Here is a 12,088-nt window from a genome sequence, read left to right on the forward strand (position 1 = left end):
AATTTCAAAGCATTTAGTGCACTATTTGATACAGGCTGTTTAAATATAAGTTCAGTGAAAAATAAATGAGTAAAATATAAGTTCAATGAAGTTATTTTTATGTCTTGTTCTATAGATTTTTATTTGATTGGAGAATTTTTTTCCCTGGAGTGTTGAAGAATACTTTGTCTTCATTGTTTTGCCTGGTTGGGGGTACGGTTGTATTTTGCCTTGTTGAGATACAGTGTGTTTGTCTGAGGAGGGAATAACATGTCTATCACCTTAAAAATTAAGAAAATTGTCTGGAAACAAACTCATCTGCACTTGTTTTTAGGTTGTATATCTGAAAATATAATATATATATTTTACCACAAAAGGAGCACAGTGATAAGTGCCCAGATGGGAGGGGGAAAAAATCATTTTAACAGGATTTCAGTATGGGCCTGATCTGAAATAGAAATTTAGTACAAGCACATCATTCCTATTTAGAGTAGCACTGGGAGCCTCAAACATCATGATTTAGACATCAAGTGATTTTAAGAAATAAATGTGCCATGCGTATTTTAAGCCAAATGTCTAGTATTTTCTCTTGGAAAGAGAGTGGTGGTGGGGGATTGGAGGGAAATGGGCACATTGCTGTGATACATGCCAGTGCTTGCATGCAGAGCAGAGACCTCACCTTCACACACACACACAAACACATGTGCATGCACGCACACACACACACGCACAGTCTTAGGTAACTAAGACTTCACATGCAGAAGCTCAAGATTAATAGCATCGCATTCTATTATTTATTTATGTTCTCCGTACCAAGGGAAAATGTGAAATCTCCGTGTACTTAGTATTCCCCTGAGCACTATGTAGAAGCATCAGAAATTACCAAGCTTCCTGAAATAGAAAGTACTTTGACAAAATTGCTCGAATTCAGAAGAAAACAGTCATCCAAAGGCCTAGTGACAATCAGCGTAGGAGAGCCATTAAGGGGGAAAGAATGCTAAGAGCACAGAAAAACATAATGAGGGCATTAACAATGGTCCCCCTCTGAAGCTGCGCCCATCCTCAGCCAAGTGACCACAGTTGGCGTTTCTCGTACTCAGGTCTTCAGATGGGCGGAAAGCTTGATGCCTGTGGTTCTCATTTTTCTTATATGCATAAATGATTGACACTCTTGTCTCCTTCCAATCCTTTAACCTCCTCCACTGCACACTCCCAATGCCATTAGTTTAACTTTTTAAATCTACAATGAAAAGTCCTCTGCAAAACAATAGGCAGATTTTCATGGTTTATCTGGCTATCGGAATACCTTATTTGAAAAGCAAAGCAAATTTAGATGAATACTGCACAGAAGAAAAAAAATAATTTTAAAAGAGAGTATAAATCAGTGTCAGTTTGTGTAGCACATGGAATTTGGAGGCTAAGGCTGAAGGAGAGGTGGTGGGAAGCTAAAGGGTTAATCAGGATGCAATAAGAGTTTCCATTAATAAGAATAGGAAGATCTTTTGACAGTGCATAAGTGATTTCCCAGTAATGCGGTCTGTGTTTTCAGAGTCAATAATTTCCACCAGTGGCCGATAATGATCATTTAAAAGCATTAGCTCACGTGACCAATGTGCCTCACAGTTCAAATTATGGCTTGACAGGAAACTGAAGCTCTCCATTCTGGTCCTTGAATGTCAGGGCAGGGGAGGGTGAGCGGAGGCCCTTTCAACCTCAGGGATTGTAAGTGGCTTTATGTACATTTTCTAAGAGGAAGCATTAGTATCTGGCCCCATGTTTTGCAGGCAGAGTTCATTTTAGAGAGGGCAGCAGTAGAGGAAGTGAAAGGTTTAGTCATTCAGTTGTGTCCAGACTCCTCTATTCATGGGATGCTCCAGGCAAGAATACTGGAGTGGGTAGTCATGCCCTTCTCCAGGATATCTTCCTGACCCAGGGGTTGAACCCAGGTCTCCTGCATGGCAGGCAGATTCTTTTACTGTCTGAGCCACCAGGGAAACCCAGTAAGGAAGGAACCAGGGAAAATTCTGTGCAGGAAGGACACAACTGACTGTTCTCCTCTTGTTTGTGCGGGGCTGCTCCAAAACCACCAAACGTTAAGTTCAGCTCAAGTGTTCTAAGCGGTGGTTTGTTTTTTTATTTTCCTGTATTCATCTGAACCAGTTGGAAGTGAAATTAATTACAGTATTGATCCCAAGCAATGTAAAGTCAGGGTCTTATCACCAAGCCTAGAAATATGATCGAAAATAAGATAATGGCTTATGCTGAATTTTTTCAAGGTCTGAAGCTGTGCTTCTGAAATTTAAAGTGCACTCAGAAATCTTTGAGCACTTGTAAGACTGCAGGTTTTGATTCAGTAGGTCTGGGGTGGGAGGTGAGAGTTTGCATTTCCTGTCCACTCCCAGGGGATGTGGATTCTGTGGCTGGAGGACACCGAGCAAAGAAAACACCAGAGATCAGTCCATGTGAGAGGAAGATAGTATATATTTTAAGCTGGCACAAGCCAGCCAGATAGTAATGATACAGCTCCTTCTGGAAAGGGTCTAGGCTGTGAGCATATGTCCCGAGCACTCATTTAGGGAGGGTGCAAAGTACATTCATCACCACTGGAGACCAACTTTCTAAAGAAGGTGTTTTATCGCTTGTCTCGATATAGTACTTCGTAGAGGATCACTTATGCCAAAAAAAGATATAGGGGGTAGAGGAGGAGAATGGTTTTTCTTACTTTCTTGGGACTAACCCTTGTTCCTATTGTACAGCTGGGAAATTTCCATCTTGGATTTTGAGATACCCTTCTCCAAAAGGTAATCTGTTATAAATGTATATGCATTTATATATACATATATATGTGTATGTATGTGGTCAATATATTATTGGTGCATATAAATTAATTTGAATATGTTTATACATATACATAGTTAATGCTGAGAGTTCAGTCCTTTTAACTGTATATTTAAGGCCACCCTGTTAAAACAAACCTGAAGAAGGGCATGGCAACCCACTCCAGTATTCTTGCCTGGAGAATCCTATGAAGAGAGGAGCCTAGCCAGCTACAGTCTATGGGGTCATAGAGTCGAACATGACTGAAACAACTTAGCATGTGTGCATGCATGTTAAAATTAAAGTCAAAAGATAATAATTAGACGTATAGTTTTATGTACTGTACTAAGTCTTGTAATATCTAAGTTTTTATTGGGAATTCCCTGGTGGTCCAGTGGTTAGGACTCAGAACTTTCACTGCCGTGGCCTGGGTTCAATCCCTGGTCGGGGAACTAAGATCTCACAAACTGTGTGGCAGGGCCAAATAAATAAATAAATGTATTTATTTATTTATATTTTTTATAAATATTTTATAAATATAAATAAATAAATAAATTTATTTCTTTATTTATATTTTTTATAAATATTTTATAAATATAAATATAAATAAATAAATATATTTATTTCTTTATTTATAACATAGCATGCATGTTAGCTCTTGATTATAGATAGCTAAATGGGCTAGATGCTGACCTAAGTAAGAGGCTGAAATCACTGAAATTCATGGTAGGCCCCCTCCTTCAACCTGAGCAGACCCATGTTTACTTACCTCTTAAATGTATGTGGTTTCCAAAAGAGATTTCAGTTGAAAAGCACTCATATAAACTATTAATGTTTCCTTCCATGGACAGCATTCCATGGAAACATTAAACAGCCCAAACCTTTCTCCTCTGTGCCTGTATCTATTCAACAGCTATTCATCTTCCACTTAACATGTGGGAGGTGGTGTCTAGATGCTGTGGGAAAAACAAGGTGAATAACACAAATTTCTGTGCTCTTAGAGAAAGGCTTGAAACTGTAATGGTGTTAGAGAAAAACCATTATCAGTCTAAAAGCAGCAGGGAAAACCTGAAAGGAAAGGTCACTGTACAGTGTGTTAGGTCACAACTATTGATGAAGGAGTTTTTATTTCATTCCTTGAGGTCTGATCCTCAGGAGACAGCAGTGACACGTGCTGAATGTTACAGATATGTGATTTAGAAAATAGTGTCAGCATTTGACATCATTTTTAAAAGCTACGTTTGATTATTCTGTTGGGTACAGTTGTTTCTTACAGAGGCAGCCAGTAGGAGGCAGTCTCGCACACCCATTTAGAATGTGGGCCACAGAAACAAATTCTGTGCTTCAAATTCTGGCCTGACAGTGGGCAAGCTGCCACCCTGGGGCAATTCCCTAGCCTCACCGATTGCTCACTCCACTGTGAAATGCAGCTTGATAATAATACCCACCTCAGAGGGTTCCTGTGAGGACTGAAAACAAATGTAAGAGGCACCTGTAACGTACCTGGCCCACAGGAGCCCCCAGTAGAGGGTATGCCGTGTGTGCTAAGTCGCTTCAGTCATGTCTGACTTTGCGGCTCCATGGACTGTAGCCCACCAGGCTCCTCTGTCCATGGGATTCTCCAGGCAAGAATACTAGAGTGGGTAACTATTCCCTTCCCTGGGGGATCTTCCCACCCCAGGGATTGAACCCACATCTCTTATGTCTCCTGTATTGGCAAGCGGGTTCTTTAGCACTAGCGCCATCTGGGAAGCATGTTAATATATGTCATGTAAGAAGATGTGTGCTTCCTTCATGTTAACTAGCCTCCTTTGGCAGAGTTTCGTATGCAGAGGGTCCTTCAAAGTCGAGCATCCTTTATTTTAACCCCAGAGCCTTACCTCTGAGAAATTCTCTGGCTTTGGGGACACCCACTGTATGGCAGTAATCAGTGACCAGCAGGACCTCTCAGGCCTGGAAGGTGTACTGGGCTTCTTGCATGCAGATGCTGGGACCCCCGCCCAGAGCAAGGGTCCTGGGGTCTGAAGGAGATTAAGACAGGGGAGATCTCTGCTAGGGAGAAGGCCTGCCCAAGGGGAAGTGTGGCTTGGGAGACACAACTCCATCAGACTGTCTGACAAAGGTGCAAGACAGTCTCAGGAACCGGGGTGGGGGATGAGGGTAGAGTTAAGCAGGGGTTTGGATGTGAGTTAGGGGCTGTAGAGGAAAGTATTTACTTTATGGAAGTAGTGCTCCAGAAAACCACGTTAAGACAACTTTATCCTACAAGTCTTCCACACATTGATTTTATTTTTTAATTTGTGGAGAGAAAATACTCAACAAGTGATGTGAGCACGTCAGCAGAGGTGCAGATGCCAAAAGCTGTCTTGAACAGCATTTTGCCCTAGAACTCTGTCTTAACAGCGTTGAAGCTGGTCAGGAATTCACGTTGGAAAACCTATTGCCTAGTACATTTAGTGCTTCCTGTGAGGGCCTGTCAGACTGTAAGATTATGCTGCTAAATGGAGCCTTGGCCTTTGAATTCTTCTTTGACCTGTTTCTCCTGCACGCAGTAACTTTCAAAAAAAATACCGTGTATATATTTTAGTTTATGGCCGTAGCAACCTGATAACAAGGAGCGTGTGTTTGTGTGCACACTTGTTTGTCTGCTTCTTGCATCGAAACATCCTGCAGCTGTGGGCCTTTTCCTTCTCTGTACGTAAAGCCAGTAAACAAAGCCAAAAGCCATGGGAAAAGGGTAAAAAGAGCAGCAGCAAGGAACGTCCTCTTTTGTGAAAAAGCCCGCCACCGGCTTTTAGAGAAAAGTTGATGGATCTTTTTCTCCTGCCTATATTAATAGAACAAAACAACGATTCTGGGGGCAGAGGGGTCCCTCTCTGTGTCGGAGATGAATTTCATTCTTGTGCTGGGGTTTCTCCCTGAAGGTGACACTTTCACGTTTGATTATTGGTTATAGGAAAAAGGCAAAGGGGAAAAGGCAAACCTCTATCTTACAGGTTAACTTTTAAATTATACTGTTTGGTTTTGTCATGCAATACCCGGCTTTTAACTCGCCAGTGAAGTCTGCGAGGCAGGGCTTTGCATCTATTTTTATCCTGTACACTCTACCCCTGGTTCAGAATAAGGTTGCTGGATTCCTCCAGAACTCTCATCCACACTCAGCCCTGAAGCGGGAAGTTCGGGGGTTAAATTGGCTTTTCCTGGATTGAGGGTAGAGAAGGTGCTGGGGAGAGGCATCCAGGCAGGATCGTTCAGGGGAAGAAGGTGACAGCAGATGTGGAAAGGCTGGACTCTTAACCAGCCAAGTGTCAGGACAGAGTAAGCCTTCGAGAACAGCAGCTGCCCCTGTGCCGAGCCGGGACAGGCCAGGGAGGCCGGGTGGGGCGGTGTCTTTGGGACTGAAGGGGCAAGGTCACACACAGCCGGACACAGACTCTTCGCTGGCTCTCCATGTCAGCATGAGCGGGAGCCAGGGTCCTGAGCAGCGGCACATCAGCCTCTCGGGATTCATGGGAGCTTATTTCTTAAATGAAATTGTAAAGAGTTAAAAGGATGGATTTGGACAGTGATGGAATGGATGACATCATCAGTAAAGAATCCCCATTGGATATGGAGGGGAATTATAAAAAGGTAAGGGGGGAGAGCTCTTTTGTTTGTAAACAATCGGACCATTTTTCTAACTGGGAGAAAGATAACCCTTGAGGAGTGGCCAGATTCCACACTCAGCGGCCATTGCCATAATATATTCAGGAAAGCTCAATGCACAGAATCAAACACATTGAGTTGGGAGAGTACTTCTTTCTGCTTTTTTCTGCTTGTATTCATTAATATATTATACCAGTAACCAGAATACACATGTTGTTCTCCTGAAGTTAAAGAAAATTTCTCTTATGTTTTTAGTTTCTAGTTAGGCTTTTTATGAAAGGAATACATTTTTAAATTATTGACATGTTGACAGTTCACCTGCAAGAAACAATTACTAGCATGTTTAATCCATCTTTCTAAGTTTGACCTTTTTTTTCAGTTTGATCTTTTTAAACAATGAAAACTATGAAGTTTTACTAAGAAAAGTGTGGGGTTTAAAAAAAAAAACTGGTACAGTATCTGCTAATTCTTTGCTTGCATTTTCTTTTGCAAGTCAGTAAATATATTTTTGGTATGTTTTATATGGTAATTGTTTCATAATAACAGCCCCAAGTAAAAATAGCTTTAGTTATATGGGTGAGGTCATGAAATTAAACTACCAGTATATACTTGTCTGTCCACAGAAGGCTAAACACTATGTTCTTCCCCATTATTATTTCCGGTAAGTCAAGTGTAGGTCACGACACAGCACAGTATGGAAAATGAGGGCCTGGAAAGAAAGACCTCTTTTCCCTCAAAAGCAAATGACCTAAAACAGTAGACCTTGCTCCTACATTTTTAATTTGATCAAATATGTCACTAACTTTTTTTTCCCCCCTAGATTGAGATAGAAGATCTCTCTGTCTTAATAGATCTTTATATATAATAATGTAAAATATGGCAGTTTAGATCTTATATGCATAATTGTGTGTGAGTATGGGGGCTGTTTAAGTATATCCTTTATTTCTTAGGGCAGTTCAGATAGTTTCTTTTCTTTCTCAGAAACTGAAACTTAAATGTGTAAAAGAGGTTTAAATGACCTACAGTGTTGCTCTGTGTGGGTTTTGTCCTTTGTGATCCCCAAAAGGAAGTGAGGGCCCAAGGGGATAAATGCTCAGAGTCCTGAAACCCTGACACTTCTCTGATGTCCCCTCCTGCCGGACGTGGGTGTGCAAAAGATCCCTGGGACGCTCAGCAGTCGGAGTCCCTTACCCAACCCGGCTGAACAAGCACACACTTCTCATGTTGCCTCTGTATTCAGTGCCAAGGACTGGTCGCATTTTCTCTGTCATAGCGTTTCTCAAAAAGGAAAGTGTAGGTCGGTTTTCACTTAGGAAAAATGAAAGACATGCCATTTGCTAATGCAGTAACAATAAAGTAATGACCACTGTAGTTTTATCTGCTTAGAAACAGAGAGAGCCCAGATGCCAGGAATGGCTGAGCCATGATCTGCGGGCTACGTGATAACAATGCTGACTGAAGTGTCAAACATGAAATGCTCAAGTAGCTTTGACACCTCAGCAACAACAAAACAGAGTTGCATTGTATCACCCTTTATCTCACTAAGGCAGTAGCACACCACGTGTGACTTTAGGAGGAATTATATCTGAGAGGTTAGTACAGAAGACTACTAGATGAAACTTCTAGATGTGGAAACACCCAGAGATCAGTATGTGTCATTCTGGACCCTAAACCTAAGAGTCATTCTGTAGTCATTTTAGCTTTTATCTACCTTTCTCAGGCAAAGTGCTTTCAAATGTATACATATCATGGAACTATGAAGGCTTCATTATGCTTTAAAAAAAAACAACTATTAACCATTTCATTAAGAATGCTTACTGAAACCAGGTGATATGGGCCTTCTTTAAAACACAAAAAATAAGAAAGAAGTTACCTAAAATAAAAATCACTTTTCCTAATTAGAACCTCCTTTTCTAAGTTTTTTTCCCCTCTAACTTTTTTTTCCCTTTCTTTTTCTTTTCTTTCTTTTTTTTTTTTTTTTTGCTGTTTGGTTTACTAAGTAGAAAATTAACTTAGATACTTAGATGCCATAAAACGGTGGTCTGCAGGCTTTTTTGATCTCATATTCATCAGTAAAATGTTTTTGAACCCAAGCTGTTAACATACACGTATCCCACTCATAATTACACATGCATGCTATGTCACTTCAGTTGTGTCCAACTCTTTGAGACCCTTATGGACCATAACCCTCCAGACTCCTCTGTCCATGGGATTCTCCAAACTCTAAGATTACTGGAGTGGGTTGCCACGCCCTCCTCTAGGGGATCTTCCTGACCCAGGGATTGAACCTGAGTCTCTTATGTCTTCTGCATTGGCAGGCAGATTCTTTACCACTAGCGCCACCTGAGAAGCCCCATAATTACACATATACCGCTGTAAAATTCCATCTTGTGTGTATGAAACTTATACACTAGTCCTTTGGTATCCATAGGGGATTGGTTTCAGGATCCCCACAGATTCTGAAATCCCAGGATGCTCAAGCATGACATAGTATTTGCATATAACACACACATTCTCTTCTATACTTTAAATAATCTTCAGATTACTTATAGCACCTCTCTCTAACCTCTGAGTGCTCAGTCATGCCTGACTCTGTGACCCCATGGACTGTAGCACACCAGACCACTCTGTCCGTGGGATTTCCCAGGCAGGAATACGAGAGTGGGTTGGCATTTCCTCCTTCAGGGGATCTTCCTGACCCAGAGATCGAACCCACGTCTCCTGTGTCTTCTGCTTTGCAGGTAGATTCTTTACCTACGGAGCTATCAGGGAAGCTTACTACTACCTAATACAGTGTAAATGCTATGTAAATAATTGGAAATACAATGTAAATGCTATCCAAATAGCTGCTGGATGCATGGCAAATTCACGGTTTGCTTTTTGGAACTTTCTGGAAGTATTTTTCCAAGTATTTTTGATCTGTGGTTGGTTGAATCCACAGATGCAGAATCTGTAGATGTGGAGGACTGACGTACACAAATAGGTATTTTCAAAACTAAGATGTTTAAAATATAACCAAAAGCAAAAGTTTTAGTAATTTCTTCTTTCACCTCCTTATATTCTGAGGTCAGTTGTCCAAAACAATTTTAAAATTGGTATTTCCCTGCCTGGGTACAATAGAATTTCCTGTAGCAGTTGCACTAATAAATACCATCCTGTGTATAGGGATTATTTTACAAGGTTGTTTTAAAGTCAGGCAAACAGCCTTCAGGGGAAAGGTCATTTTATAATGACTGAAATTAGATTCCACCCAGGCAGAGGAAGGAAAAGAGTACACATCTGTTTCGTTTCCTTGGGGAAGGTCCTGTTGGTAAGAAAGATGTTTCATTAAGGACCACTGGTTTATTCAGTAACAGTAGTAAGACTGTACTCAACAGAAAACACAGCTGAGTACCTAGAAAGGAAAACCTGCACCTTGGCAGAATCCGAGGTGTGAACGTTCGGTCCGTTATGGCCCTGCCTTGCTCTGAGCAGCCTCTGGCCCTTTGGTCACACAGGTCAGTGTCCTGGTCCTTCAGCTGTCACTCACCTAGAGCCCTTCTGGGTCCCTGGCGCTGTGCTCGGGGCCAGGATCACAGAAGGGAGGTTGGGGTTTCCCTCAGGGAGCTTACAGTCCACGTGGGGAGGTTCACGTACAAATAGGCTGCCCTGAAATTGATGCCACCTGGAAGGACGTTCAGATGGCTAGTGTGGACCCAGAAAAGGCACAGCCATGCCATCTCAGGGCGGGGCATAGATCCAAATTGTACCAGTGGGGGGGGTGGCGGGTAAATCAGGAAAATTTAACATAAAATACAGCAGAGGACTGGCTCCCGCTTGGTCCCAGAGCAGAGCAAATGCAGGGAAGCCGGCCTGGCTTTCTGTCCCCAGGCTACTCCTGGCGGGAGGAGCCGCAGCCGTGTGTGGCTGGAGGATGGGCAAGCCGGCTCGCCAGGCAGGCTTTGTTTCTCCGGGGTGCCGTCTCCAGTGTGGTGCATCCAATTACGGTGAAAGATTAGGGAGGAGCCCGTGAAAAAATTAAAAGGCTGGAAGGAACAATATTTAAAGTGAAGCCACAGCTGCGCCTCATGTTTTTTTAAAAAGGTGAATGGAAATGACTGCTTGAGATAAACTGCAATAAACAGGAACCCAGAATGCCAGCTGCCATTCCAGACGAGCGCTCTGCCCGCCCCACGCAATTACTGGGGAAAAGCAGCCGTCGACCTCTGAGCACCCTCACGTCTTCCTGTGAGGCTGAATGCGCTTGAGGAACTCCGTTGAGTTACTGAACCCTGGAGGACAGCCCCACCTCAGCCCCCCAGGGACAGTCTCTTCCACTCTCTGGGCCGGAGTCTCCTTTTCTTTCAAGGGAGAGATTGGCGGGGTTGGTTTTAGGTCTTGCAAATATGAAGCCTCTTGGCTCCCCGTTCCGGCTTCTTTGCATGGTATCACCTGGTTGGTGCACTGTGGGGAGCCGGCACGGTCAGGGAATGGGTTGTTTCAGAACCCATCGACTTTCCGGATATATGATAAGTGGATTTTGTCTCAATTTAAAAAAGACACACACACACAGTCTGCGGGAGGGAGAGTGCGGTTTATTTATTAACTGAGATACAATTCACATACCTTAAGATTCACGTTTCCAAGTGTACACTTTAATGGTTTTCATTATATTCATAGGGTTCTACAAACCACTGCTATCTAATTCAGAATGTTTTCATCAGCTCCCCTCCTAAAATAAGCCTGTTCCCGTTAGCAATTACTCCTAATTCCTACCCACCCACTCCCAACAATTATTAATCCACTTTCTGTCTTTATAGATCTGTCCTGGACATTTCTGGATCTCTCTCATCCCTTTCTCCACTCTTCTCAACAACTTACCCCCACCCCTCCCTTTAATATTAACAACTGGACCATTTAATGAGTTTCTCTCTGGGTCAGACACTGGGTCAAGTACTTTCTATGTAGTATTTTATTTCATCCTTAATACAACCTAAAAAATAAGGTATCTTTATCCCTTTTTTTCAGAAAAAGAAACTGGGGCTTAAAGTGTTTTCATAACTTGCACTGTTAAGTGTCATAGTGAAGAGGTTAACTGGGGTCTCCTTGGCTCTGAATGCCCTGCTCCGGGCTCCTGCACTCCTTCCTGGTCATGCACATGTGTTTAACTCCCCCAGATGGGCAGCCCACCCTGACGTGGGAGGTAGGGGACCCAGCTTCCTGTGGCTGATTGTAGTTGGGCCATTTCATCACCTTGCAGTGGGTGTTTTGAACTGTTGTGTTCTGACAGTGATACCAAATGACTGAGATGGTTTTATAGACTTGTGAGAAGTTGCCTGTTAAAAATAGAGTCCCAGATAACACTGTCCTGTTAAAAGTAGTCTCTGAAGGCAGTCATTTGAGAAAAGAAGAGAGCTGAAGGTGCACCCAGCATTTCTGTCTGCCTTCTTTTGTTGATGTCCTCTCCCAATAGCTGGAGGAAGAGGAATGCAGTCAATAGGCCAAACCATCCTCAGGATTAACCAAGATTTTAAAAAAAAGAAAAAAAATCTCCATCCTCTGGACTGGTATCCCATCACTTTTGATGTTGGCAAATTTTTAAGTAAAATAGGTGTCAGGAGGCTCCTGGGCCCTGCTTGGATACCCGTCCTGGACTTGATCCAAGGAT

At 42.5% G+C, this 12,088-nt stretch overlaps 1 protein-coding gene across 5 annotated transcripts in view; it reads left to right on the plus strand.

Annotated features, from left to right (window-relative positions):
• Nucleotides 1-12,088, plus strand: part of SCHIP1 (schwannomin interacting protein 1) — a 151,746-nt gene that overhangs the window by 97,246 nt on the left and 42,412 nt on the right. The window contains exon 1 of one of the 5 annotated variants that reach the window (XM_043875376.1): nucleotides 5,912-6,426. The exons of the other annotated variants lie outside the window; for them this stretch is intronic. Within the exon in view, the coding sequence (XP_043731311.1) occupies nucleotides 6,349-6,426 (78 nt within the window). The 5' untranslated portion in view covers nucleotides 5,912-6,348. Of the gene's footprint in view, nucleotides 1-5,911; nucleotides 6,427-12,088 lie in introns of those variants that run through there. 5 annotated transcript variants of the gene reach the window in all.

The sequence above is a fragment of the Cervus elaphus genome, chromosome 19 (genome assembly GCF_910594005.1).
Source record: "Cervus elaphus chromosome 19, mCerEla1.1, whole genome shotgun sequence".
NCBI classification, from domain to species: domain Eukaryota; kingdom Metazoa; phylum Chordata; class Mammalia; order Artiodactyla; family Cervidae; genus Cervus; species Cervus elaphus.